We start from the raw sequence: 22,039 nt of genomic DNA on the forward strand, positions 1-22,039 counted from the left end.
CACTCTTTGCACATTTTGCTTTCGTCGCAGGCTTGGCTGGAAATTGCCTTTCATGTTGACGTCCCGGCAAGTAGATGGAACATGGCCGATAAACCAATCCTGATCATAGGTGGCGGCATCGCCGGCCTGACGGTGGCTCGAATCTTGAAACAGCGGGGGATACCATGTATTGTCTTTGAGCGGTATGCACCAGACACCACTCAAGGCTACGCAATTACCGTCCGAGACTGGGCGTTCAAGCCTCTCTTAGCAGCGCTGGACGGTGTGTCTGTCGAGGCTTTCCAGAAACAAGTGGCTGTGGACCGTCTCCTTGGAGGTTCTGGATGGGTCGACCTAACGTTCCGAGCTAACGAGACAGGTAAGTCTCTGTTCAACCCGGAACCACCCAGAACTGGGGATGAGGCCGCCTTGTTTAGGGCGAACAGGAGCGCGTTGCGGAATTGGCTGGGTCTCGGTGTGGAGATTCGCCATGGCCTCAAGTTGACGGCAGTGAGAGGACAGCCTGGCAATGTCACGGCTGTTTTTGAAAATGGCGAGGAGGTGACTGGATCCATGATCGTTGCCGCAGATGGCGTGCACTCAAGTGGTAAGACCCGGTTGATTCCTGTCAACCATGACCAAGATGCATGGTATTAACATCTCACAGTTCGGAACTGCCTCCTACCGGACCTGAAGGCCCAGCTACTTCCCGTTGTCCTCTTCCACGGCAACAGACGGATGGACACCACATCATGGCGCCAAATATGGGCCCCTTACGTCGGGGATTCCACAATAGCCGCGGGCGTGGGCGACAACTTCAACACCTTTGTAACCGTCGCCAACAGCATGGGGACCGAGGAAGTCGATCTAGATTGGACGTATTCTCGCGCACAACAGGGCGAAAAGGACCCTCTCTGGATGCCCGACCAGCCGGGCATAATCAAGGTACCACAACATCTGCTGAAGGAGATCCGTGCCAAAGACCTGGCGCCGCCCTTCTCGGCTCTCGTTGACGCGGACGGTATCAAGAAAGACAAGGTGCACAACTGGCGCATCTGGGCGGTGCAAGCAACGCGTAGGGACTTGGACGAGGCGGCTGATACGGGCGTGGTGTTTGCTGGTGATGCGGTACATGCCATGCCTATCTTCGGGGGCGAGGGGGGTAATCATGCCATTCTGGATGGCGTGGAGCTGGCGGCGCTCGTTGCTGGGAGAGTTTGTGGCGCATCCTTGACTACTGACGATGCTGAGGCTGTTATTTGGGAGTTCAATGACGGCGCACATCAAAGGGGCCAAGCTGCCGTGAGGAGATGCATGCAGCGTTTCTCTCAGTTTCACCAGTCAATGGAAAAGTGGAATAAAGTGGCAGAGATGGCCTCCAAGGTGTAACGGCATAACAGGAGTACATGAGATCTTTTAGTTGAACCGAGAGCAGTCGATGAACAATGCGAAGCTATTCAACATCTCAACAGTCTTAATTATTCTGAGACTCTAAACCCTCGCTTCGACCAATTCTTAATCTAGCCTAAAACTTTAATAATTGACCAGCTTCATTGACAGCCTCTATGAAGCGACAGCCTCTATAGACCTTTGGTCGTTGTGAAACCACCTTTAACTTGGCTTGCACTTGCTGGGAAACTTATTTCATGACATGAATCTTTATTCACTAACTACTCTTACGGAATCCCACCTCAATGACAGAATGCTGAGAACCCTTTGGCCGCCGAATCCCAAGAATAGCCACACGTTCATCTACGGCCGCAATGAGGCTCTCCCACTCAGACAACTCCCTCTCCCTCGCGTTGAAGGTCTGCGTCATGGCCAAGTCCTTCTGCCGCAGTGCCGCCTCGAACAAGGACGAGCCGGCACCGGGAGCAGGTAAGACCATGTCCATGATGACGATGCGACTGTCGGGCTTCATGGCTGCCACAAGACGCCGCAGGATCGTGATCGACTCGGCATCAGGCCAGTCGTGGATGATGGTCCTGAGGAAATAGACATCCGCGCCTCGGAACGGCTGCTCGTCGAACATGTCGTGCTGCTGAAGGGTGATGCGAGCAGCAACGTTCTGCGGAAGATGAGCGAGCTGCTCGCGGGCGTTGCGGATGGGCCCCGCGAGGTCTTGCACAACGATGCGGAGGTTCGGGTGTGCTGTGGCTATCGTCTTGGCTGCAGCGCCGGCACCGCCGCCGACCTGTGGTGGTTATCCTATTAGCGAGCAGAACATAGATAGTTGTACTTGGGATGGACCCTTTCACTTACATCAACGACGACGGCCTCAGGTTTCAGCGCCGCCCAGTCGAACCCGCGCAGGACGTGGTCGACCCTGGCTCCTGAGTGCGCCACCGCCTGGCTCTTCATGTAAGAGTCAAACTCATCGCTGAGATCTGGTTGAGACTTGAGGTGCTCGAAAAAAGGCAGGTCTGTTTCAAAAGCGAGATTGTACGCCGTTTGGTTAGGCTCCTTGGTATCGCCCCAGAGCTCCGTTGCCCTGGTGAAGGCGCCCATTAGCGGCACTGTCTTCTCGACTAGGTGCCGCAGTTGTATGCGCATATGCTCGTTATCTACAAAGGTGGCAGAGAGAGCGTTGTGCTCTAGGCTGCTTCCATCGGGGGACTCGGCGAGGAAGCCCGTCGTCATGACCATTCTGGCGACGGCCTTGAGCCTCGACTCCGGCACGCCGGCCTGCGCGGCGACTGAGGCGTACGAGGCACCCCCAGAGTGCAGGGGTACGGCATCGAGAATCCGGAAGTGGTCGAGGAACTGCAGGCAATAGTATTGCTGCTGCTGGACGAGGAGCTGTGTCATGAAGAGGCTCGCGTCATGGAGTGAGTCTTTTGATGCGGCCTCATTTGTGGTCGCCATTGTGCATGTGGGTAGGTCGAATCTGGTCTTCAAGCCTGCAGAGAGAGAAAAATCCAGAGATCAGGATGAAGACTTTGACAAATGGTCATTCCACTCACGCAACAGGGGATTCGGCATGTGGAGGTGTAAGCTTCCCGGCCTATGCCGAACCCAACGCCGAGCAGATAGCAGGAATCCCGAGAGACTCTACGACTTCAGCAGGGTACTGGAAATAACAGCTCTTACACCTTTTTAATAGAATCTATTGATCAGATCAAGATTCCTGAAGGCAAATCATCTGTACCATTGTATTCCGCATCGCAGCCACGTCCAACATGCTGGCTTCAGAACCCTCTACTTCCATTTTGGCAGCCATGCCCCTCTCAGCCGCTCTTGTGTTGCTTATTCTGTTTGTTGCGGTTCTCCCATGGGTGCTGGTCGACCGACGTCTGCGAAGAATCCCCGGTCCTGCACTGAATCCCTACGTTGGGCTTGGCATCTCCCTCCCCCCAGACACCCTGACGAAGTTCCGCCACTGGGCAACGCAGTATGGAGAGGTCTTTCGTGTCCAGGTTGGATGGCATCACTGGGTAGTCCTTAATAGCCCAGAAGCCGTCAAGGCCGTGTTCGACAAGCAGGTACGTAATTTGTGGCACCTTGTAGCTAATGTGGCCTCAATCAGCTAATACCGAACCAAGTCTGTCTCCACCTCATCCAAACTGCCAATGCCCATGTCCGATGTGGTCGTTGGCGGTAGACGCATGCCTACCATGTCATACGGTCCCAAGTGGAGGGCATACCGCCAGCTCTGCCACCGCATCCTGACAGCCAAGGCAGTCGAGTCTTTCATCCCGTACCAGACTGTAGAGATCTCGCGCCTGCTACATGATCTCGCAATGGACAACGCAGACGAAGCCGCCTTCTACAAGCACATCCACCGCATGCTCTTCTCGACCCTCATGCGCGCCGTCTACGGCCGTCCTGCGACCAGCGTGAACGACGAGGACATTCGCTACACGGAGCAGAGTGCCAAGCTGCTCTCCAAGATCCAGCAGCCGGGCTACTACATCGAGGACGTGATTCCCCCCTTGGCCAGCCTGCCCACCTGGGCGCAGCCGTCGCACAAGGGCGCGGCGCGCGACGCTGAATGGATCCTCTGGGTCAAGATGCGCATGTGGAACCGCCTCAAGGCGCAATTCACCGGCGACGCCGCCGCCGAGACCTCTTGTTACGCGAAGCAGATGATCGAGTCTGACTTCAAAGAGCAGGGGCTTGAGGAGGAGGACCTGGCCTGGATCGCGGGCGGCCTCGTTGACGCCGGCTCGGCCACGTCCACCGCCACCTTTCACAACCTCGTGCTCTACCTCGCCGCCTACCCGGACGTCCAGGCCACCGCGGCGAAGGAGATCGCGACCGTCGTCGGGGATGACCGCGCCCCTGCCATGTCTGATGTGCCGCGCCTCCCCTATGTTTGGGCCTGCGTCAAGGAGGTCCTGCGCCGCAACACGATGCCACCGTGGGCGATCCGCCACTTCACCGACGCCGACGTGACATACAAGGACTTGGTCATTCCCAAGGGTACCGCTGTGGTGTGTAACACGGAGGCGCTGCACTTCGACGCAGAGCGGTACCCGGACCCGTTTTCGTTCCGGCCCGAAAGGTACCTAGGCCACACAAAGTTCGCCGGCGAGTACGCTGCCATGGCCGACGCCCAGGCGCGGGACCATTGGACTTTTGGCGCTGGGAGGAGGGTGTGTCCCGGCACGCGGCTCGCCGAGAGCAACCTGGCTTTGATGTTGGCTAACGTCCTTTGGGCGTTTGAGATCCGGCCGCCGACGGGCGCCGAGAAGAGCGGCACGGGCTCGGCTATGGACGTGTCGGATGACGCGTTTGAAATGTATCCCCTACGCCACGCAAAGATGTTCAAGGCGAGGTTCGTGCCGAGGAATGATGCCCGTCTGCGCTTGGTGTTGCAAGAGGGCTCGACGGCTGAGGTCTCGTTTTGATCATTTGTGATGATTGTCAAAGTTCATGTAGGCCGCCTCGGTTCATATGAATATCTCAATGTCTAGGTAGTAAACACAAGTATCCTGAGGCCGCAGCGTACGAATACAGCACATTAATGCTATTATAGAATCCCTCGTGATGCCGCCACTCTCTCCTGACGAGGGCATCAGTCTAACTACTTTCCCAGTCCGCCAATGTTAATGCCGAGGCCCTTCGACACAACAGAAATAACCCCCGCGACAAACTCACGAGCTAGCTCAGGCGTTATGTAGCCATCGTTGTACACCATATCGAGCGAGGTGCACCCCTGCCAGCTGTTTAAGCATAGCGTCGGCTGAGGGCTCTGGATGGCCGAGATGCTATGGACCCTTTCTATCATAATTCTTCCGTGTCTAGGACCTATGTACTTCTCTAGAACACCCAGGCTACTCACCACAGGCGGTACGACCGAAGGTGTCTATTACTGGAACGTCAGGGACTGGGAATTCTCAAAATACAATGATGAATCACGAATCCGTTTACTAACCTCCGCCGAAGCCGCGCCCATGTCCAGCATCTGCTTAAACGCGGCCGAGGCAGGTCGCAACGACTGTAGCATCGTGTGCATGTCGTAACCCCTGGAGCTGTCCATGACCGTCTTGGCCGTGCCTAGCAAGTCTTGCTCGGCGAGCGAGCTGAAGACGCCGAGCTGCGGCATGGAGCAGATTATCACGGCGTAGGCACTCGTGTTATACCTAGGCTCGAGGAATCAGTCACGGGCTTCTGGGAAACCTTCGTAAGGGTGGGAGGGCTTCTACGCACGGCTCGGGCAGGTAGGACCGCAGGTCACACATGAGAACATCCATGAAGTTGTTGTTCCTTATTTCTGACGGGGCCATCTCCCGCGTCTGAATGATCACGGCCGCGTGGAGAGCCGCCGTGACGGTGATGCCGGCAGCCTTGCACGCCGAAACGAGCGTGGCTGTGTCCTCTTCGCTCAGAACGAGAAGCTCGCGGCCGGGGTTCCCGGGTCTCCCCCCGGGATTCGGACGACAAGGAAGACCGACGGACGGCGATGCCGCCCCAAAGTCGGAAATCCACTCTCGGCCCCATTTCTGATGCTCCGGCGACGCCTCACTTGGCAACTGCAGCGCGTCCTCGAGGGCGGGAGGAAGTCTGGAGATTTCCTCGCCCCACGCCAGGCTGGCCGTCTCTTCGGCCGCCATGATGTCGAAGAAACGGTGCATCAGCAGCGAGCACCCGGCTCCATCAATGCGCCAGTGCGATGACCGCAGGAGCAGCTCGCCCGTGTTGGGGAGGAACCACAGTTCCATGAAACGCGGCGGCCGGAGTTCGGAGAACACCACCCCGGCCGTTCTTTGCTCGTCCGCCTCGACGACGAAGGTCTCAGCCAGCCACTCTTCCAGCGAGGACTCTTGGTCTACGGGTGATGCGTACAGCAGAGACTGGCCGTCATTTCCCAGCTCGACGGCGATCATGGGGTGCTCGAAGCGGAGGGCCTTCCATGCTTCGCGCAGCCGCTGCTGAACGGGCAGCTGATGGCCGGGGGGGTCAGCGTCCTCGCTGAATTGGAGGATGTAGCTGATGACAAAGTCCTCGCAGCCGTGGCGGCGGGTGGTGTGGACCATGGTAACGTATGCTTGTTCCATGGGGCCGCATGGCCGGGTGTAAATGCCGCTGCCTCCAGCGCGTCTCGCCCACGCCGTCATGTTGGAACGAAATTCGGTATTAGATTTGGCGAAGGGTGTGTGACAGGGTCTAGACTGTATTGAGGCATGGTTGGCGGATGTGGTTGTTTCTCTTTAAAGGCCACCGAAGCCGAAACCATCGGGAATGCAGACGGCGAGGCACCGCACAGGACGAATGGGAGACGATATAATCCCCGAGACAGTCTAGCTCATGCTGACGCTCCTGTTTAAGAAACTTGCTGAAGGGAGGTGAATGGGCGTAAGAGCAAGGGTCCAGTATAGCGCAATTCCTTCGCCGAGAGAAACACCGGCCATCAAGAGGGACAAAGTGTATATATCGCAAGGAGGCGCAAGAACAGGCAAACACGCAAAAAAAAGAAATCAGCATGCAAGCGATTCGTGGATACACAAGTACCATGACTAACGGCACCACCCTCTTCGGCGCCGCGTTGGCCGTCCTGGGCCTCTTTTCGGGGCCTACCAGCTCCGCCGGGACAGACCACGCAACCTGGCCGTCAATTAACATTGATCCTCTCATCAAGGACAACCTGGCGCGGGCATACAAGGCGGCAGACGACCCCAACGGGGGGCCCGAGGTCGCTGCCGCATTCACCCCGGACGGGTCATTCATCGACCTGGGGATGACATTTACCGGGCGCGAAGGTTCGTTGTTCCAGACTTATTTTTCCTCCAACCGTCTTGAGCCGGGCTGTTAGTTGCACCTTGTCTTTTGCGTTTGCTGACGACCGTGCCTGTCCTAAGTCATTTCCAACGCAATCACCACCGCGTGGAGCAGCGGCTTCTCGGAGCAAACACACACTATTTACGCCGTGTTTGCCGACCAGAGCCCCGGTTTAGAGCTCATGCTGCGCGGTAATGCCAAGGTATGTGCGGGAAAATCTCGCCGGTTTCTAAAAACAGCACCCACTGAGATGTTATTAAAGGTTAAGATGGATAACGGGTCGACACTCGAAGGGGACTTTGTAGCATGGGCGGTCACAGACAAAGCAAGCTACGAGGGTGGGGATCCGAAGCTGTCGCTTCTACATGTCTTCTCCGCATAAAATACCCCGCAGTTGGTGGTCAGATCTCGGGGACCCTTGAAACCGATACCATCGGAGACGTTTGGAAGAGGGGCCGTGACGGCTCCTTTGACCCTGCGTGGGGGGATGATAAGAGACCCCCGGGCGATTTCTCTCTCTCTAACCCTTAGGAAGCGGGCGATACGGCCCGCCACGCCACATGCACAATCCCACGGCTCCTATCACTTACAAGGGTCCCTTGCGGAGTTTGCCTGACTACGAAGTGACTAAGAGATGTGTCCAAATGGACGTGACGGTCTAAGAGGGTTCGGCCATAAAGGGCCTGGGAGGAGACGGCAATTCGGTCAAAAGACTGCACAAATAGCTGAGAGATTATATAATTACATTACGCCAAATCACAACCACACGAAGGCGGGTCTCAGAACCGCCAAGAGATAGGTCAGATCTTCCAACCAGCGTCCTTAGTCAGGTTGGAGGCTAGCATAACTAAAGGAACATCTTTAAAACTTACTCACATGTAATAGGCTATCTGTATATCAGGCTTATAGAACATATGTGCAAAGTAAGACCTGGCAGGAAAGACATCTTCTGTCACTGAATGATAGGACAGCACACAAAAAGAAAGCCGGGGTCTCACGGGTTGCTCTTCAGATGCCTCCTCATTTAGCCGAGCTAAAGTCACATTTGCCAATAATACTGCCCCCACGGTACAGCCTTACGAGCACGCAGAAAGATCGACCTTCCTATCCGGTGAGCAGGCTGATTGGCCTTCCTAATCGAGTAAATTTGACGATTGTACAGTGGTCTAAACGCCACAAATGCTACTCTGCGCTGACGAAGGATCAGGACTGTGTAATGAAGCCTGTTTTTACTCGTTAGGACCTGAAGTGTCTCGCGCAAAGAAACCTCATTTTGACATCGCCGTTGAGGCTACGCAAAGGCGCACCCTATCGCCCCTGGCTACAGAACCGCAGACATGCAGAATCTACGGCAGGTAAACCCCGCACTTCTTGATATGTCTAACACTTTCTCACCACCCGATTCCTATTTTGCTTTTTGTGCCGCTACACGTTTCTCGCCAAGCCTTGGTCAATGTACGTCGAAAAGCCCGCCACTTCTGCAGCGGTGCGGCGTCACGACATCACGACATGGAGAGTCTGAAAAGGGGGGGACAATAAGAATCCCGATGCTGGCCTATTCATAGGTCCATTGCCGGGGAGGGGGACATCATATCACTACACAGCCGACTTCTCGTTTGTCCCCCGAGAAATAGGAATAGAGAGAGAGAGAGAGGTTCATGTCCATGAGCCGAGCCATGCCCGACCCTCCCCAGGCGCATACAACCGGGCCCGTCCGTCTCCGGCTGGCATGCGACGCATGTTCTACGACAAAGGTAAAATGCGACAAGGCCCGTCCTGCCTGCCAGCGCTGCGTCGCCAATGGGCTGTACTGCGTCTACAGCGTCTCCCGAAGGAACGGATCGAAGCCGTGGTATAAGCGGGCGCATCAGAGCCACAGCCAGAGCCAGATCGACCGCCGGCTTTCCATCTATCCCCAGGACGCGGTCCCGACGGCTGCCCTCCTCACCGCGCCGAGACGCCCGTCGTCAGGGCCTGATCCAATGGGCTCACTCTCCATCTGCCCCGACGCCGCAGCCGCCGGGGTGTGGGATGACCTGGACTTCGCCTTGTCTAGCCACTCGCACGCCTCGGGGCCGTTTATCGGCGGCGGAGATGACCATGACCATGAACACGGGCACATGGACTCACCGTGGATGTCACCGTTGGAGGGAGGGAGCCCTGGGGCAATCCTATTCGCCGGCATGCCCGAGCAACAGCGTCCGGAGCATGACTGCGAGGACCGGGCGTCTAACCTCCTCCGCTCCCTTCATTACGACCCGAGCTTATTCGCCCATGTGAAGCAAACAGCGGCCGACGATATGCGACCCGCGGACGGTGACGGTCCCGTGACGATCCCAAGCGTCGACAAGATCATACTGGCTAACCGTGCGGCGCTGGCCACGTTGCCGGACCTGTTTGATTGCCCCTGTTCCCGGTATCCCCACATGGCCCTGCTCGATGTGGCCATTCTGTCAAAAGTCTTATTCTGGTACCGTGTCGCCATCTGTGCGCTGAACACACCACCGAGCCAGCCCGGCGGCGCAGACAAAGCCCCAGTGCTGGGACAGCAGCAGCAGCAGCAAGCAGGCTCGGATACCTCTGGATCCTCGGCACCTCAATCTGGCAGTGCAGATGGCGGCAGGGATGTCGGTAAAGGCGGTAGTGTCCCGAGCATGCGCCCCGTGAGCATACAACTCGGGGAGCTGCAGCTCGACGCCGAGGACCAGGCCATCCTCCAGAGCGGCATCCTCCTGCGGGAGCTGCAGAAGATGAAGGGGCTGATCAATAAATTTAGGGAGCTTGACGTGTGTTGGGCCGCCGAGGACACGGAGAGCAGCGGGGACGCGAGCGCGTCGCAGTGGTGTCGTCTGGCCATGCCCAAGATCTGCCAGGAGCTGGAAGCGCTCTGCAAAATGGCGACAGGGAACTATGAGGGCATTGCATAAGCGATGCCTACGCAAGAGAGAGTCTTCGGGTAATAGAAGCTTCATCGAGAAGCGTAGGTTCTTCTCCTTTTTTAAAACAGCCCTCCTAGAAACTGCACATGCATCCTGTAGGTGATGAGACCATAGCTGCTGTGTAAGGGTAGATAGCAATAGATATATCAACATGACGTTTTACGCGTGTCCGATCTAATCCTAAACTTCGAGATCTTCACACTGGAAAGCTTTTTGTCTCATTAAAAACTGGGAAGAAGCTAATCACGCATCTTTTACTTTCAACCCCGTTGAGCCAAGGTGTCGAACGTGTCCTTGATCGAATCCTGCATGGGCCGGAATCCATCCCTTCCAAGCCATTTCAGGAGCTCCTCGGCTCTCGGTCGGTCCACAATAATCTCCAAATTCTCATCCTCCTTCTCTGGAGGGTCTACAATACAATGTTAGCAGATTTTTCGTTGTAAATTCTGTCTCCCTGTCCGTCAACCGGGGACCATCAAAGACAAGCACCTACCTGGGAACGAGTGCTGTGGGTACATCTCCCTCAGCCGTCTGATCCAGTCACCCCAGCTCTTACGGTGCGCGCAGCCGAGAATACGCTCTCCTTCGTATCCAGGGTGCAGCAGCGCGCCGAGGTGCAGCAGACTCGCGTCCTCGGCATCGACCATCCACTGCGGGCCGAGGAACTTCCAGGCCTCGCCGCCGTCCCACAGCGCCTCGAGGGCGAAGGACATGGGGCCGACGTTGGGCTTGGCATGCGGCATGGACGGGCCCGTAACAAAGTCGGGCAGCACGGCGTTGGCGACGAAAGACGGCTTCTGCTCCTCGACGAAGCGCCACATGGCCCGCTCGCACTGCACCTTGGCGGCGCCGTAGACGTAGAGCGAGCGGTCGCCGGTGTAGGGCGGCGGCGCCCAGGCCTTTGCGACGAAGCCGTCGTTCCAGCTGGCCTGCGTGACCTCGTAGGCCTCGTTCATGCGGTACTGACACGCCGTGATGTAGGAGGACGTGAGGACGAAGCGGCGAAGGCCGGGCTCGGAGGCCGCTGCCTCGAGCGCGCGGAGGGTTAGCGCAACGGAGCCGTCTACGACGACGGTGGGGTCGGGAGAGAAGCCGTTGTCTACGGCGAAGTGGACGAGACCGGCGCATCCTGCGGGGTTCAGTACGTTATGCTGGATAACAAGGGACACATAATTACACTCACCCTTGACGGCTTCGCTGAAGGCACCCTGCTTGGTCAGGTCGGAAATTTCGAACAACTCAAACTGGCCCTCGGTTCCATACTTTTGGTCGAAAAATTCCCGAATGTGCTGGCACCTTTCCTTGTCTCTCACCACACCGCGAACTCGGTAGCCTCGCTCGATCAAGGTGTTGGAGAAGCGGCAGCCCAGGTAGCCATTGGCCCCGGTAACCAAAATGGTCGACCCAGGGAGGATCACGGCGGCGGTCTCAGTAGTAGTTGATACCATTTTGTTCGGTTTTTCTTTTTCTTTTTCTTTATCGGAGTGAATTTTCGAGAGGTAACAAAGACTCAGAAGACTATCCAACGTGATATGGTAATACTTCCATCAAGAATCCCAAAGACGCAAGCCAGAAGTATGGAGTCGTTCGTCACGTGATTGCATATCCATCTTTCTTCTATCCTGGCGGGGACTCTCACCATCTGTCTACCGACCGGACTTCTGGTGTTTTGGTTTGTCACCACTCCCAGCGACCGGTCATCGAGACCGGGACTCGGGACTCGGGGATCGAGGGACCGGGGACACGGGCCACCCCGGCCCCGCACGGACCGAATTGCCCCGACTCCGCCCCCAGTCTGCTGCGGGCCTGCGGCAAAGGGCGGGGCAAGCTGCGACTTACGTGAGGGGTAGCCACCTGGTCTCGCCGAACAAACGCTTGGCAGTAGGCTGCATGTATGCGGCACGGCTCGCGCCCGCGGGAATCTGGAAAGACCCCATTGGCTGCCCCTGTCTGTAAGACGTATTCAGCCTGTTGATCCGAGGGGGGACGGGCGGAGCGAGGCGTGGGGGACATGTATCTCCATAACAGCCGTTGAATTTGAGCGTGGCCTTACAGTTGCCCCGGGCGAGCGTATGGCATGGTTTGAAAGTCATATGTTGCCACGGGACACGGTCTTGAAAGGTGTGCTTTCAGAAACGAGCATTCTTTACTCACCGTGGAGAAATTTGGGCGCACACTCCTTCTGCAGCTTTAGGCATCTCATCGCGTCCCCTTCAGGTGGTAATAAGTCGTATGCATGATGTCGAGACATAAACAATGGGCCCACGCATGCTTAATAATGCAGGTCGATCATGTTTGTGCAATGTTTGCTCATACTGGCAATAAAGCCGAGCTTTAAGTTGGTGGTGTTAAAAGTGTACGCCCCGTCAATCTCACACGTCTTCCTCTTCTGATAAGGGACAGCACACCACACCACACCATACCACTCGATCTCCTCATTTTTGATCCTTCTCACTTTTTCATTTTACCCATCTGATAGTACTTCTCCGCACCTACAAGGAAACAAATATGGCTCAAACCGCGCTGGTCATCGGCGCCACCGGCAACATTGGCATCGCCGCCATTCTGGGCGCCCTGCGCGCCGGCCTCAACGTCCTCGCCGTGGTCCGCAACCAGGACTCAGCCAAAAAGATCAATGAGCACGTGAGCGAAGGACAGGACAAGATCACTGTCGTCGAGGCCGATGTTCTCTCCGAAAATGGCATCCAGGGGGTCGTGGACAAGGTGCGAGCCGGCGCTCTGCCAGCCTTCCAGCACGTTTTCGCCTCAGGTACGAGAATTTCCCACCTACCCTCCCATTATGCCCCCTTCTGACTAACGCCGACTACAGTCGGAGGCGGGTATACCGAAAGGGCCTTGCTTGATATCACCCCCAAGGAGCTCCGGGAGTTCATGACGCCGAACTTTGAAGCCAACCTCTGTGAGCACCCCCCTCCTAGTCTCCGTGTAGCCCCCCACGCAAGCCATGCTGACAATCGCAAGTCGCGTACTGCGCCACCGTCCCATACCTTCTCGAGCAAAAGGACACACCATGCACCTGGACCACTTGCACCGGCTCCCAGGGCGACAAGGGCGACCGCGCCCTGCCGGCCATCTCACAGGGCGCCGCGTTCTCCATGGCCTACTCGGCCATCAAGGAGCTCGCTGACACCAACGTTCGCTTCAATGAGATCTACCTCGCCCAGCGCGTCGAGGTCGACGTCGTCGCCGAGCAGCACGGCACCATGAAGTCGTCCGTCTTTGGCCGCGTTTACGCCAACATCCTGACCAAGACGGACGTCAAGGGATGCCGTGTCCGCGTTGAGAGCGAGAGTGATGTGGACAACCTCAATGCGAAAAAGCATGAGGCCTGAGCATGGCATTCCTCCTAGACAAGTCGTACACTGCTCAACTTTAGTGCATAGAAATTTACAAATGCAATGAATGGTTGATCATTATACTTGAATGTATCCCGTGAAGTTTTCCGCGTGGTGTTCTTGATCTTCAATCCCTCCTGATCACTCAATCTTTTAAACCATTCCCTAACCCTAACCCCACTCTTTGATGAAAGCCTATAACAGGACTCCTGGCTCGATCTCTCGGCAATATCGTGGACCAGTCGGATGAATTCCAGCATCCAACAATCACCAACCTTGCCACAAATAGCAAGATGGCTAGAAGGATTCAGACACGTTGCCCAAGAGACAATGGCAAGGCAGCCAACACCGAAGGCTTCGGTTCCCGAGCCCCGGCGAGCCACCCGACCCCTAGATAGATAGTCAGATACTCTTGTTCACACCAATCTGCGAGCTCTTTCACTCAAGGACAGCATTCATTCTCCCCTCTAACGAAAGCAAACATGCCGTCTGCGCTCGCGACGCTGAACGAGTGCGTCTGGGGCGACTACCTCTCGGCGCAGCAGGGCCGCCTCGCCCTCCTCCCGGACGTCTCCCACCTCACCCCGCGCGTGGTCCGCATCATGGGTGGCAACGCGGGCCTCATGCGTCTCCAGGGCACCAACACCTACGTCGTGGGCACCGGCCGGCGCCGCCTCCTCATCGACACGGGCCAGGGCTTCCGCGCCTGGATCGACAGCCTGCTCAGCGTCCTGGACGACCTCGATGTCGAGCTGAGCCACGTGCTGCTGACGCACTGGCACAGCGACCACACAGGCGGAGTGCCGGACCTCCTCGCCCGCCGCCCCGAGTACGCCGACCGCATCTACAAGTGCGACCCAGACCGCGGCCAGCGGGCCATCGCGCACGGGCAGGTCTTCTCCGTCGAGGGCGCCACCGTGCGCGCCGTCTTCACGCCTGGCCACGCCCACGACCATATGTGCTTCGTGCTAGAAGAGGAGGACGCCCTCTTCACTGGCGATAACGTGCTCGGCCAGGGCCAGAGCGTCTTCGAGGACCTAGGTACATTCACGCAGAGCTTGGCCGATATGTCTGCTCTGGGGTGCCGCGTTGGGTACCCCGCCCACGGGCCTGTCATTGCCGACCTGCCGCGCAAGATGGACGAGTGCATTCGCCAGAAGGAGGCGAGGGAGCGGCATGTTTGGGCGACGCTCGAGGCCGGCAGGGCCGTGTCGTCACCTTCTTCGTCTGCTTCTTCGCTCGGTCTTGGAGGAAAGGGGAGTTTGAGCGTCGCGGAGCTCGTGGAGCGCATGTATGGCGGTCTTCCCGGGGATGTGTCGCAGCTTGTTGTTCGCCCTAGTGTGTTGGCCATCTTGGATAAGCTGGCGGAGGAGCGTAAGGTCGGGTTTGAGATGGTTCACGGGGAGCAGCGGTGGTTTGCGCGAGAGGCCAAGAGGCCGCGTCGCTTGGAGGGGAGACTGCGTCCTTTGATTGGGGCGCGAGCTGCGACGATATCGTGATTCTTCTGAGGTTCTCTAACATTCTGCATGTCCCTATGGCTATTGTACTTCAACTTTGTAGAATGGAAACCTGGGTTCTGGCTTTTGAGATTTGTTTAGGGTGTATTTGTTTACATAGATTATGGTTTTAGTGGTTCTTTGCCCTAATTCAAAGAAGCCAGTGGCACAGAACTCGGTCTTCAATTTGAGAGAGTACATCAATTTCTTCAAAGTTTCGTTCAGTGCCGGATTGAAAATCAAGTTCAAGGCTGACATTGTTTATTTCAGTGGAAGGTTGAGATTGCCGGTAACCCTCACAGCTAGTCTTTTCAAATTATTGCGCCTTCTCTGCCGCATGCTTCACTCTAAAGGTCATTGACGGTTCTTGATTCTAGGTAGATAGCCGATGCATAATATCAATCCGGGGTTCGAAACCGTTGTCAGCAACACATCGCCGACGCTCATCCCCGGACCCCGGACCCAATGCCGAGACCCGGAAGACAGACGCCGAACGCCCAGACTGACCCAGGACATCCTCCGACGCTTCGAGAGGGCTTCAACGCGCAGAGACACATACAATCTTCATTGTAAGTTGCAGTGGATCTGTCAACTGCGTATACATCCTGCCAACCCTCTCTCATTGACTATTCATAGAGTTGATCAACATCCGGCTCAGCTCAATGATTCATCGTCAGGCTTCGTTGTAACCAGACGAATCCTACGCCCAACATGTCAACGACAACCTCCTCCAGCTCGTGGGATCACACGCCCGAGGCTGCGTCAGCCCGCCTGCTATTTTTCGGCAACGATTTCCCAAGTGACCATGCAGGGAACCTCTTCCGCGTGCTCTCACGGTCTAGCGCGCACCTCAAGTGCGCCCAGCTGGCGCATTTCATCAAACTGTGCAACTATGTTCTCAAGGACGAGATCTCGAAGTTGCCCAAGCGGTGGCAGGACGACGTTCCTTGCTTCGACAACGTCCTCGACCTGATCGACGACGACAAGTTCCGCAAAGGCCCGCTCGGGGGCGCCGTCGAGGGCGTGTTCCTCATCATATTCCAGATCGGCATGCTCATCGGGTAAGTTATCCCCAAATCCCCAGAAAGTCTGTACAATGACGATAGAATGATCTGAATCTAACACGCCTCTGATAGCCACCATGAAATCTCATCAACACCGTACGAGTTCGGCCCACGCTCAGCCCCGACGCTGGCCGGCCTCGGCGTCGGCCTCCTCTCCGCCGCCGCCATCTCCGCGGCACCGGACCTCGCCACCCTCGCCTCTACGGGTGCGCAAGCCGTGCGTGTGGCCTTCCGACTCGGCATCCACGTGTACGACACCTCGGAGCAGCTCGAGCCCCCGCAGGCGGGCGCCGGCGATCCATGGGCGTTTGTCGTTCCCGGTCTGAGCGCCGAGGACGTTCAGACCGAGCTGGATGGCTACAACACCAAGACGGCCGCCCCGGTGCTCTCCCGCATTTTTATCAGCGCCGCCGATTCGACGTCCGTCACCGTCAGCGGGCCGCCGACCCGTCTGCGGAGCTGCCTGAAGAGCTCCAGCGCGCTGCGGTACTCCAACTTCTTTCCGCTCCCGGTCCATCACGGGCTGTGCCACGCCCCTCATATCTACCACGCCGGCGACGTCCAAGCCATCATGTCGAGAGAGCCCGATGAGATGGGCAAGCTGCCGATACGCAGTCCACTCCTCTCCTCCGATACGGGACGGCCGTACGAGGCAGAGGATTTAGATGACCTGCTCGGCCAGCTTGTTGTTGAGATTTTGATGCACAAGATGCACATTGATAACATCGCCGAGGGCATCGCGGCCACGCTCGAGCAGCCGCCGCCATCTCCGGACAATGCACGGCAACACCTGACGCTGTGGACCTTCCGGACCTCCATGGTACTCAAGGCCATCATCAGGAGCGTCGAGGGCCGGTGTGAAAGCCGGGCCCTCGCCCTGACGCAGCACGATCTAGTCGAGTGGTCCAAGAGCGACGACGAGAACGAGGCGGCCCAGGTCCCGCGCTCGCCGAAGCGCTCCAAGCTGGCCGTCGTGGGCATGTCCTGCCGGCTTCCGGGGGGCGCCAACGACACGGAACTGTTCTGGAAGCTCATCATGGACAAACGGGACGTTCATACCACGGTGCCACCGGACCGGTTTGACCTGAACACACACTTTGATCCGACAGGGCAGACGGAGAATGCCACGCAGACGCCCTTCATGAACCACATGGAGAATCCAGGCCACTTCGATGCCGGGTTCTTCAACATATCACCCAAGGAGGCAGAGCAGATGGACCCGATGCACCGCCTCGCGCTCGTCACAGCATATGAAGCCCTCGAGATGTCCGGGTATGCGCCCAACAGAACCAGGTCCACAGCGGGCCCTCGCATAGGGACGTATTACGGCCAGGCCAGCGACGACTGGCGCGAGCTCAACGCCAGCCAGAACATCGGCACGTACGCCGTCCCCAGTGGCGAGCGCGGCTTCGCGAACGGGCGGATCAACTACTTTTTCAAGTTCAGCGGCCCCAGCTTCAACATGGACACGGCGTGCTCAAGCGGTCTCGCCGCCGTCAACGCGGCCTGCTCCGCCCTCTGGGCCGGCGAGGTCGACACAGCGCTGGCGGGCGGGCTGAACGTCATCACCGACCCGGACAACTTCTGTCAGCTCGGCAAGGGCCACTTCCTCTCGCTCACCGGCCAGTGCAAGGTCTGGGATGAAGCGGCAGACGGCTATTGCAGGGCCGATGGCGTGGGCAGCGTCGTCATCAAGCGGCTGGACGACGCGCTCGCTGACAACGATACCATCCTCGCCACCATCCTGGCCGCCAACACAAACCACTCGGCCGAGGCCGTCTCTATCACGCACCCCCACGCGCCCACGCAGGCTGACAACTACAGAAAGGTCATGGCCAAGGCCGGCATCTCCCCGCTGGATGTGAGCTACATCGAGCTGCACGGCACCGGCACCCAGGCCGGAGACCGGGAGGAGGCCCGCTCCGTGTCGGACGTCTTCGCCCCGGCGGGTCCCGGTCCGCGGCGCAAGAAGAATAATCGCCTGCGTCTCGGCGCCGTTAAGAGTAACATCGGCCACGGAGAGGCCGCCGCCGGCATCGCCTCTTTCATCAAGGTCTTGCTCATGTACCAGAAGGGCGCCGTCCCTCCGCAGATCGGCGTCGCCAAACTCAACCCCACGCTGCCGCCGGACCTGGAGGAGCGAAACGTCGGCCTCAACTGGGAACACTCCGAGTGGCCGCGCACCGACTACCGGGCGCCTGGCCGTCTTGCCGTCGTTAACAGCTTCGGCGCCCACGGTGGAAACACCACAGTCCTTCTGGCCGACCCGCCGGAACGCTCCTCCGTCGTCGTTGAGAAAGACCCTCGCTCCGTCTTCCCTCTCGTCCTTTCCGCCCGGAGCAAGTCTTCTCTCAAGATGAACGCCGAGGCGCTGCTGGCGTACCTCGACGGCGACGGCAGTAGCGAGATTGACCTCGGCCATCTCTCCTACACCCTGGCCGCGCGGCGTATGCACCACCCGTTTCGCATTGGGGCCTCGGTCAAGGACATGGCCGGGGCGAGACGCTTCCTCTCCAACGAGGTGGACAAGATGAGTGAGCAGCCGCAACAGATCTCCTCGGTGCCGCTGAAGAGTCCGACCATCGCCTTCGCCTTCACCGGGCAGGGCGCCTTCTACGAAGGTATGGGCGCGCGGCTGTACGCCGACTGCGCAGTCTTCCGCGAGGCCGTGGACCGCCTCGACCTCCTGGCGCAGTCGTTGAACCTCGACGACGTCGATTCGGTGGTCCCCATCATCGACGGCTCCGTCTCCCGTGATGACGTCTCTCCGGTAGCGTCCCAGCTTGCCATTGTCCTCATCGAGCTGGCTCTGACGCACTACTGGGCCGCCCTCGGCGTCAGGCCGTCCATGGTCATGGGCCACAGCCTCGGCGAGTTCGCCGCCCTAGCAGCCGCCGGCGTGCTCTCCGACCTGGACGCGCTCCATCTGGCCGCCGGGCGCGCCAGGCTGATGAAGTCCCACTGCAGAGCGGACACGCACGGCATGCTGGCCGTCCGGTGCACTCCCGAGAAGCTGAGCCAGCACCTCGCGGGGCGGGAGGCCGAGTACGAGGTGGCCTGCTTCAACAGCGAGTCTGATCTAGTCATCAGCGCGAGCAGGGAGCGTCTGGACGTTGTATCCGGCGTGCTGACCACCGCCGGCGTCAAGTCGACCATGCTCAAGGTCCCGTATGCGTTCCACTCGGAGCAGATGGACCCCGTCGTGGCCCCTTTTCTCGAGCTCGCCGAGCACGCCGTGTACAAGGCGCCCCGGATCCCCGTCATCTCGCCGCTGCTGGCCGAGTGCATCTTCGACAGCAAGACACTCAACCACAAGTACCTCGGCCGGGCGACGCGGGAGCCTGTCGACATCGTCGGCGCCTTGGATGCCGCGCAGGAACTCGGCCTGGTGGACCCCGACACGGTGTGGATCGACATCGGGCCCAATGTGGTTGCTGGCGCCATGGTCCGCAGCATCATGGGTCCGATGACGACCCCCGTCTTGGCCTCTCTGCGGCGCGGCGAGGACGACTTGGCCGTTGTCGCGTCCTCCCTGACTGCCCTGCACCTCGCGGGCGTGCCGGTCTGCTGGAACGAGTACTTCCGGCAGCACGAGCGGGCGCACCGGGTGCTGCATCTGCCGGCGTACCGCTGGAACAACAAGAACTACTGGATTCCGTACCTGGGCACCTGGACCCTTGATAAGGCGCACATCAAGGAGAACTTGGAGAAAAACCAGCAGCGCAGCTTGTTGCCCGGAATCAGCATCCACGAGTCTAGGTTAAAGACGTCTACCATCCATGCCATCGTGTCTGAGTCCATGGACAGCACAACGGCACATCTGGTGACGCTCTCCAACCTGCTTGACCCGGCCTTCCTCGAGGCCGTCGATGGCCACCGCATGAACAACCACGGTGTCGCCTCCTCCTCTATCTGGGCAGACATGGCTTTCACCGTCGGCAAATACCTCCACGAACTCGCGTTCCCCAAGGACAAGGACTTTCACATGAACCTGCTCAACATGGAGATTCTTCACGCGCAGGTGGCCGGTTCGTCCCAGGACGGCCCGCAGCTCATCCAGCTCGAGGCCACGCTCGACATCCCGACGCGCCACATCCATCTCTTCCTGTACAACGTGTCGCGCGACGGGACCCGGGAGGCTGAGCACTATGGCAGCTGCGAGGTCCAGTTCCAAGACCCCGTTTCCTGGGACCGGGAGTGGAAGCGCGTCGAGCACCTCATCGTCCAGCGCATCGACTCGCTTCACCGTCTCGTGAGCGAGGACGGTGGTACGGCAGCAAGTCGCGTCAGCAGGAGCATGGCGTACAGGCTCTTCAAGAACGTGGTCGACTACGCCGAACACTACCGCGGCATGCAGTCTGTCGTGCTGCAAGACTACGAGGCCGTCGCCGACGTGGTCCTGGACCCGGAAGAGCGCGGCGTCTGGCACACACCGCCGCACTGGACAGACAGCTTGTGCCATCTCGGCGGCTTCGTGATGAACGGGTCCGACGCGTCCGACACGGCGGGGTACTTCTACGTAACGCCGGGCTGGGAGAGCTTCCGCCTCCGGAGGCCGCCCAGGGCCGGTGGCAGGTATCGTAGCTACGTCCGGATGGTGCCTACTGAGGACGACCCCAAGGTGTGGGCTGGCGACGTCTACATTCTTGAAGATGACGCCGTGGTGGGCATGATGGGTCAGATGAAGTTTAGGCAGATCAATCGGATCCTCATGGACCGTTTCTTTTCTCCGGCGGCCTCGGCAAACCACGGCGGTAGCAACACCGTCGCCCACGCTCCCGTCACGGTGAAGGCTCCTAGTGTAGGCGCACAGAGAGTAGCGACAGTTGGCAAATCAGCAGCTTCGACTCCAGCTCCGAAGGTGAAGCCAGTGCAAGAAGAAATCCTGCCGCCGCCGCCGGTTGTCGCGTCTGCGACGACATCCGAGGAGGCGACCACAGCGAGCAAAGGGGGACCCGGTGGTGGTGATGGGCGCGAGAGTAACCCCCTAGTCGCCGGTGCAGTCGCCCTCGTGTCGAGCGAAACGGGCATCGACGCCTCGGAGCTGACAGACAATACGACTTTCGTACAGATTGGCGTCGACTCGCTCATGTCGCTGGTGCTGGTGGAGAAGTTCAAAGCGCAGTTGCAGGTCGAGATTAAGAGCTCCCTGTTCATCGAGTGTGAGACGCTTGGACAATTCAAAGAGTGGCTTGAGGAGAACCGATGAGTAGGCCTCGGATGGTGTGGCATGGCTTGAGTTGTGTTTTTGTGGTGCACGTGATAAAGTCATATATCCTTGGATGTTATAAACAAACTCTTCAATCTGGTAACTTTTGCTGTTCCCGACGTCTTGGCAGATTTTGGTTCTATTAATGATGGATACGAGAAACGACATCGTTAACCTTGGGTTATATCTCACATTTTATATTTCACTTTTGGAAGAAGCCCAACAAAACATCAACTCAGTCATGTGCCCCTTTCGTTCAATTTTCAGAGCTGGTTTGCCACACACAGCTAAACTTGGTCACTGGGTCTGCTTCAATGAACGAGTTTCTTTTTCATCTTATCGTGTAGTTCCGACTTTACATTTGGCAAAGCGTAGTCTGACATAAGCAACGACAACATTAGGGACCTGATGGCTCGGCTAACCATACTGGTACCTCTCACGTAATTTCTATAATAAAGATTTGGCTTAAACGTCGATTTATTATAATCTAACAATATTACCCGTTACCTTTCACTATTTTTTATCTCTTACTGTAATTTCAACCGAGGAAACGCAACATAAGCCTGCCAATATGAATCTGGCACGATCCCTTTCTTCTCCAGACCTACACCTGCGCTCCAGGAATCTGGCGACAAACAGATTCCGATTTCTGATGAGATGGACTCCGTCCAGCCCAGCTCCTCAACGAACGGATCCAAGGGCGCCCAGACGGCAGCCAGAATGCACGCCGGTTTCATTGATATCCCGCAAGAGCTTATCCTTGAGATTATCGATC

At 57.9% G+C, this 22,039-nt stretch overlaps 9 protein-coding genes across 9 annotated transcripts; 6 read left to right on the forward strand and 3 right to left on the reverse strand.

Moving 5' to 3' along the window:
- Window positions 1-81: 81 nt before the first annotated feature.
- On the forward strand, window positions 82-1,368 carry EsH8_XII_000022 (FAD-dependent oxidoreductase; the record flags this gene model as incomplete). The annotated part of the gene is made up of 2 exons (XM_083273785.1): window positions 82-586; window positions 647-1,368. 2 exons carry the CDS (start codon window positions 82-84, stop codon window positions 1,366-1,368), a joined length of 1,227 nt encoding a protein of 408 aa, XP_083120399.1.
- A 277-nt stretch (window positions 1,369-1,645) lies between these two features.
- EsH8_XII_000023 (uncharacterized protein) lies at window positions 1,646-2,844 on the reverse strand (the record flags this gene model as incomplete). Its single annotated transcript, XM_083273786.1, has 2 exons — window positions 1,646-2,173; window positions 2,242-2,844. 2 exons carry the CDS (start codon window positions 2,842-2,844, stop codon window positions 1,646-1,648), a joined length of 1,131 nt encoding a protein of 376 aa, XP_083120400.1.
- A 314-nt stretch (window positions 2,845-3,158) lies between these two features.
- On the forward strand, window positions 3,159-4,829 carry EsH8_XII_000024 (cytochrome P450; the record flags this gene model as incomplete). Its single annotated transcript, XM_083273787.1, has 2 exons — window positions 3,159-3,461; window positions 3,522-4,829. 2 exons carry the CDS (start codon window positions 3,159-3,161, stop codon window positions 4,827-4,829), a joined length of 1,611 nt encoding a protein of 536 aa, XP_083120401.1.
- A 176-nt stretch (window positions 4,830-5,005) lies between these two features.
- EsH8_XII_000025 (uncharacterized protein) lies at window positions 5,006-6,539 on the reverse strand (the record flags this gene model as incomplete). Its single annotated transcript, XM_083273788.1, has 4 exons — window positions 5,006-5,137; window positions 5,264-5,287; window positions 5,357-5,564; window positions 5,632-6,539. The coding sequence occupies 4 exons, from the start codon at window positions 6,537-6,539 to the stop codon at window positions 5,006-5,008; spliced, it is 1,272 nt and encodes a 423-aa protein (XP_083120402.1).
- A 365-nt stretch (window positions 6,540-6,904) lies between these two features.
- Window positions 6,905-10,127, forward strand: EsH8_XII_000026 (Zn(II)2Cys6 transcription factor; the record flags this gene model as incomplete). Its single annotated transcript, XM_083273789.1, has 3 exons — window positions 6,905-7,229; window positions 7,281-7,402; window positions 8,955-10,127. 3 exons carry the CDS (start codon window positions 6,905-6,907, stop codon window positions 10,125-10,127), a joined length of 1,620 nt encoding a protein of 539 aa, XP_083120403.1.
- A 272-nt stretch (window positions 10,128-10,399) lies between these two features.
- On the reverse strand, window positions 10,400-11,587 carry EsH8_XII_000027 (uncharacterized protein; the record flags this gene model as incomplete). Its single annotated transcript, XM_083273790.1, has 3 exons — window positions 10,400-10,548; window positions 10,633-11,268; window positions 11,323-11,587. 3 exons carry the CDS (start codon window positions 11,585-11,587, stop codon window positions 10,400-10,402), a joined length of 1,050 nt encoding a protein of 349 aa, XP_083120404.1.
- Window positions 11,588-12,647: 1,060 nt separating this feature from the next.
- Window positions 12,648-13,492, forward strand: EsH8_XII_000028 (uncharacterized protein; the record flags this gene model as incomplete). The annotated part of the gene is made up of 3 exons (XM_083273791.1): window positions 12,648-12,909; window positions 12,970-13,059; window positions 13,122-13,492. The coding sequence occupies 3 exons, from the start codon at window positions 12,648-12,650 to the stop codon at window positions 13,490-13,492; spliced, it is 723 nt and encodes a 240-aa protein (XP_083120405.1).
- A 485-nt stretch (window positions 13,493-13,977) lies between these two features.
- EsH8_XII_000029 (uncharacterized protein) lies at window positions 13,978-14,994 on the forward strand (the record flags this gene model as incomplete). Its single annotated transcript, XM_083273792.1, has 1 exon — window positions 13,978-14,994. One exon carries the CDS (start codon window positions 13,978-13,980, stop codon window positions 14,992-14,994), a length of 1,017 nt encoding a protein of 338 aa, XP_083120406.1.
- Window positions 14,995-15,456: 462 nt separating this feature from the next.
- On the forward strand, window positions 15,457-21,264 carry EsH8_XII_000030 (uncharacterized protein; the record flags this gene model as incomplete). Its single annotated transcript, XM_083273793.1, has 3 exons — window positions 15,457-15,560; window positions 15,669-16,052; window positions 16,128-21,264. 3 exons carry the CDS (start codon window positions 15,457-15,459, stop codon window positions 21,262-21,264), a joined length of 5,625 nt encoding a protein of 1,874 aa, XP_083120407.1.
- Between the last annotated feature and the right edge of the window lie 775 nt (window positions 21,265-22,039).

Source organism: Colletotrichum jinshuiense, chromosome 12, assembly GCF_051148585.1.
Source record: "Colletotrichum jinshuiense chromosome 12, complete sequence".
Lineage (NCBI taxonomy): Eukaryota > Fungi > Ascomycota > Sordariomycetes > Glomerellales > Glomerellaceae > Colletotrichum > Colletotrichum jinshuiense.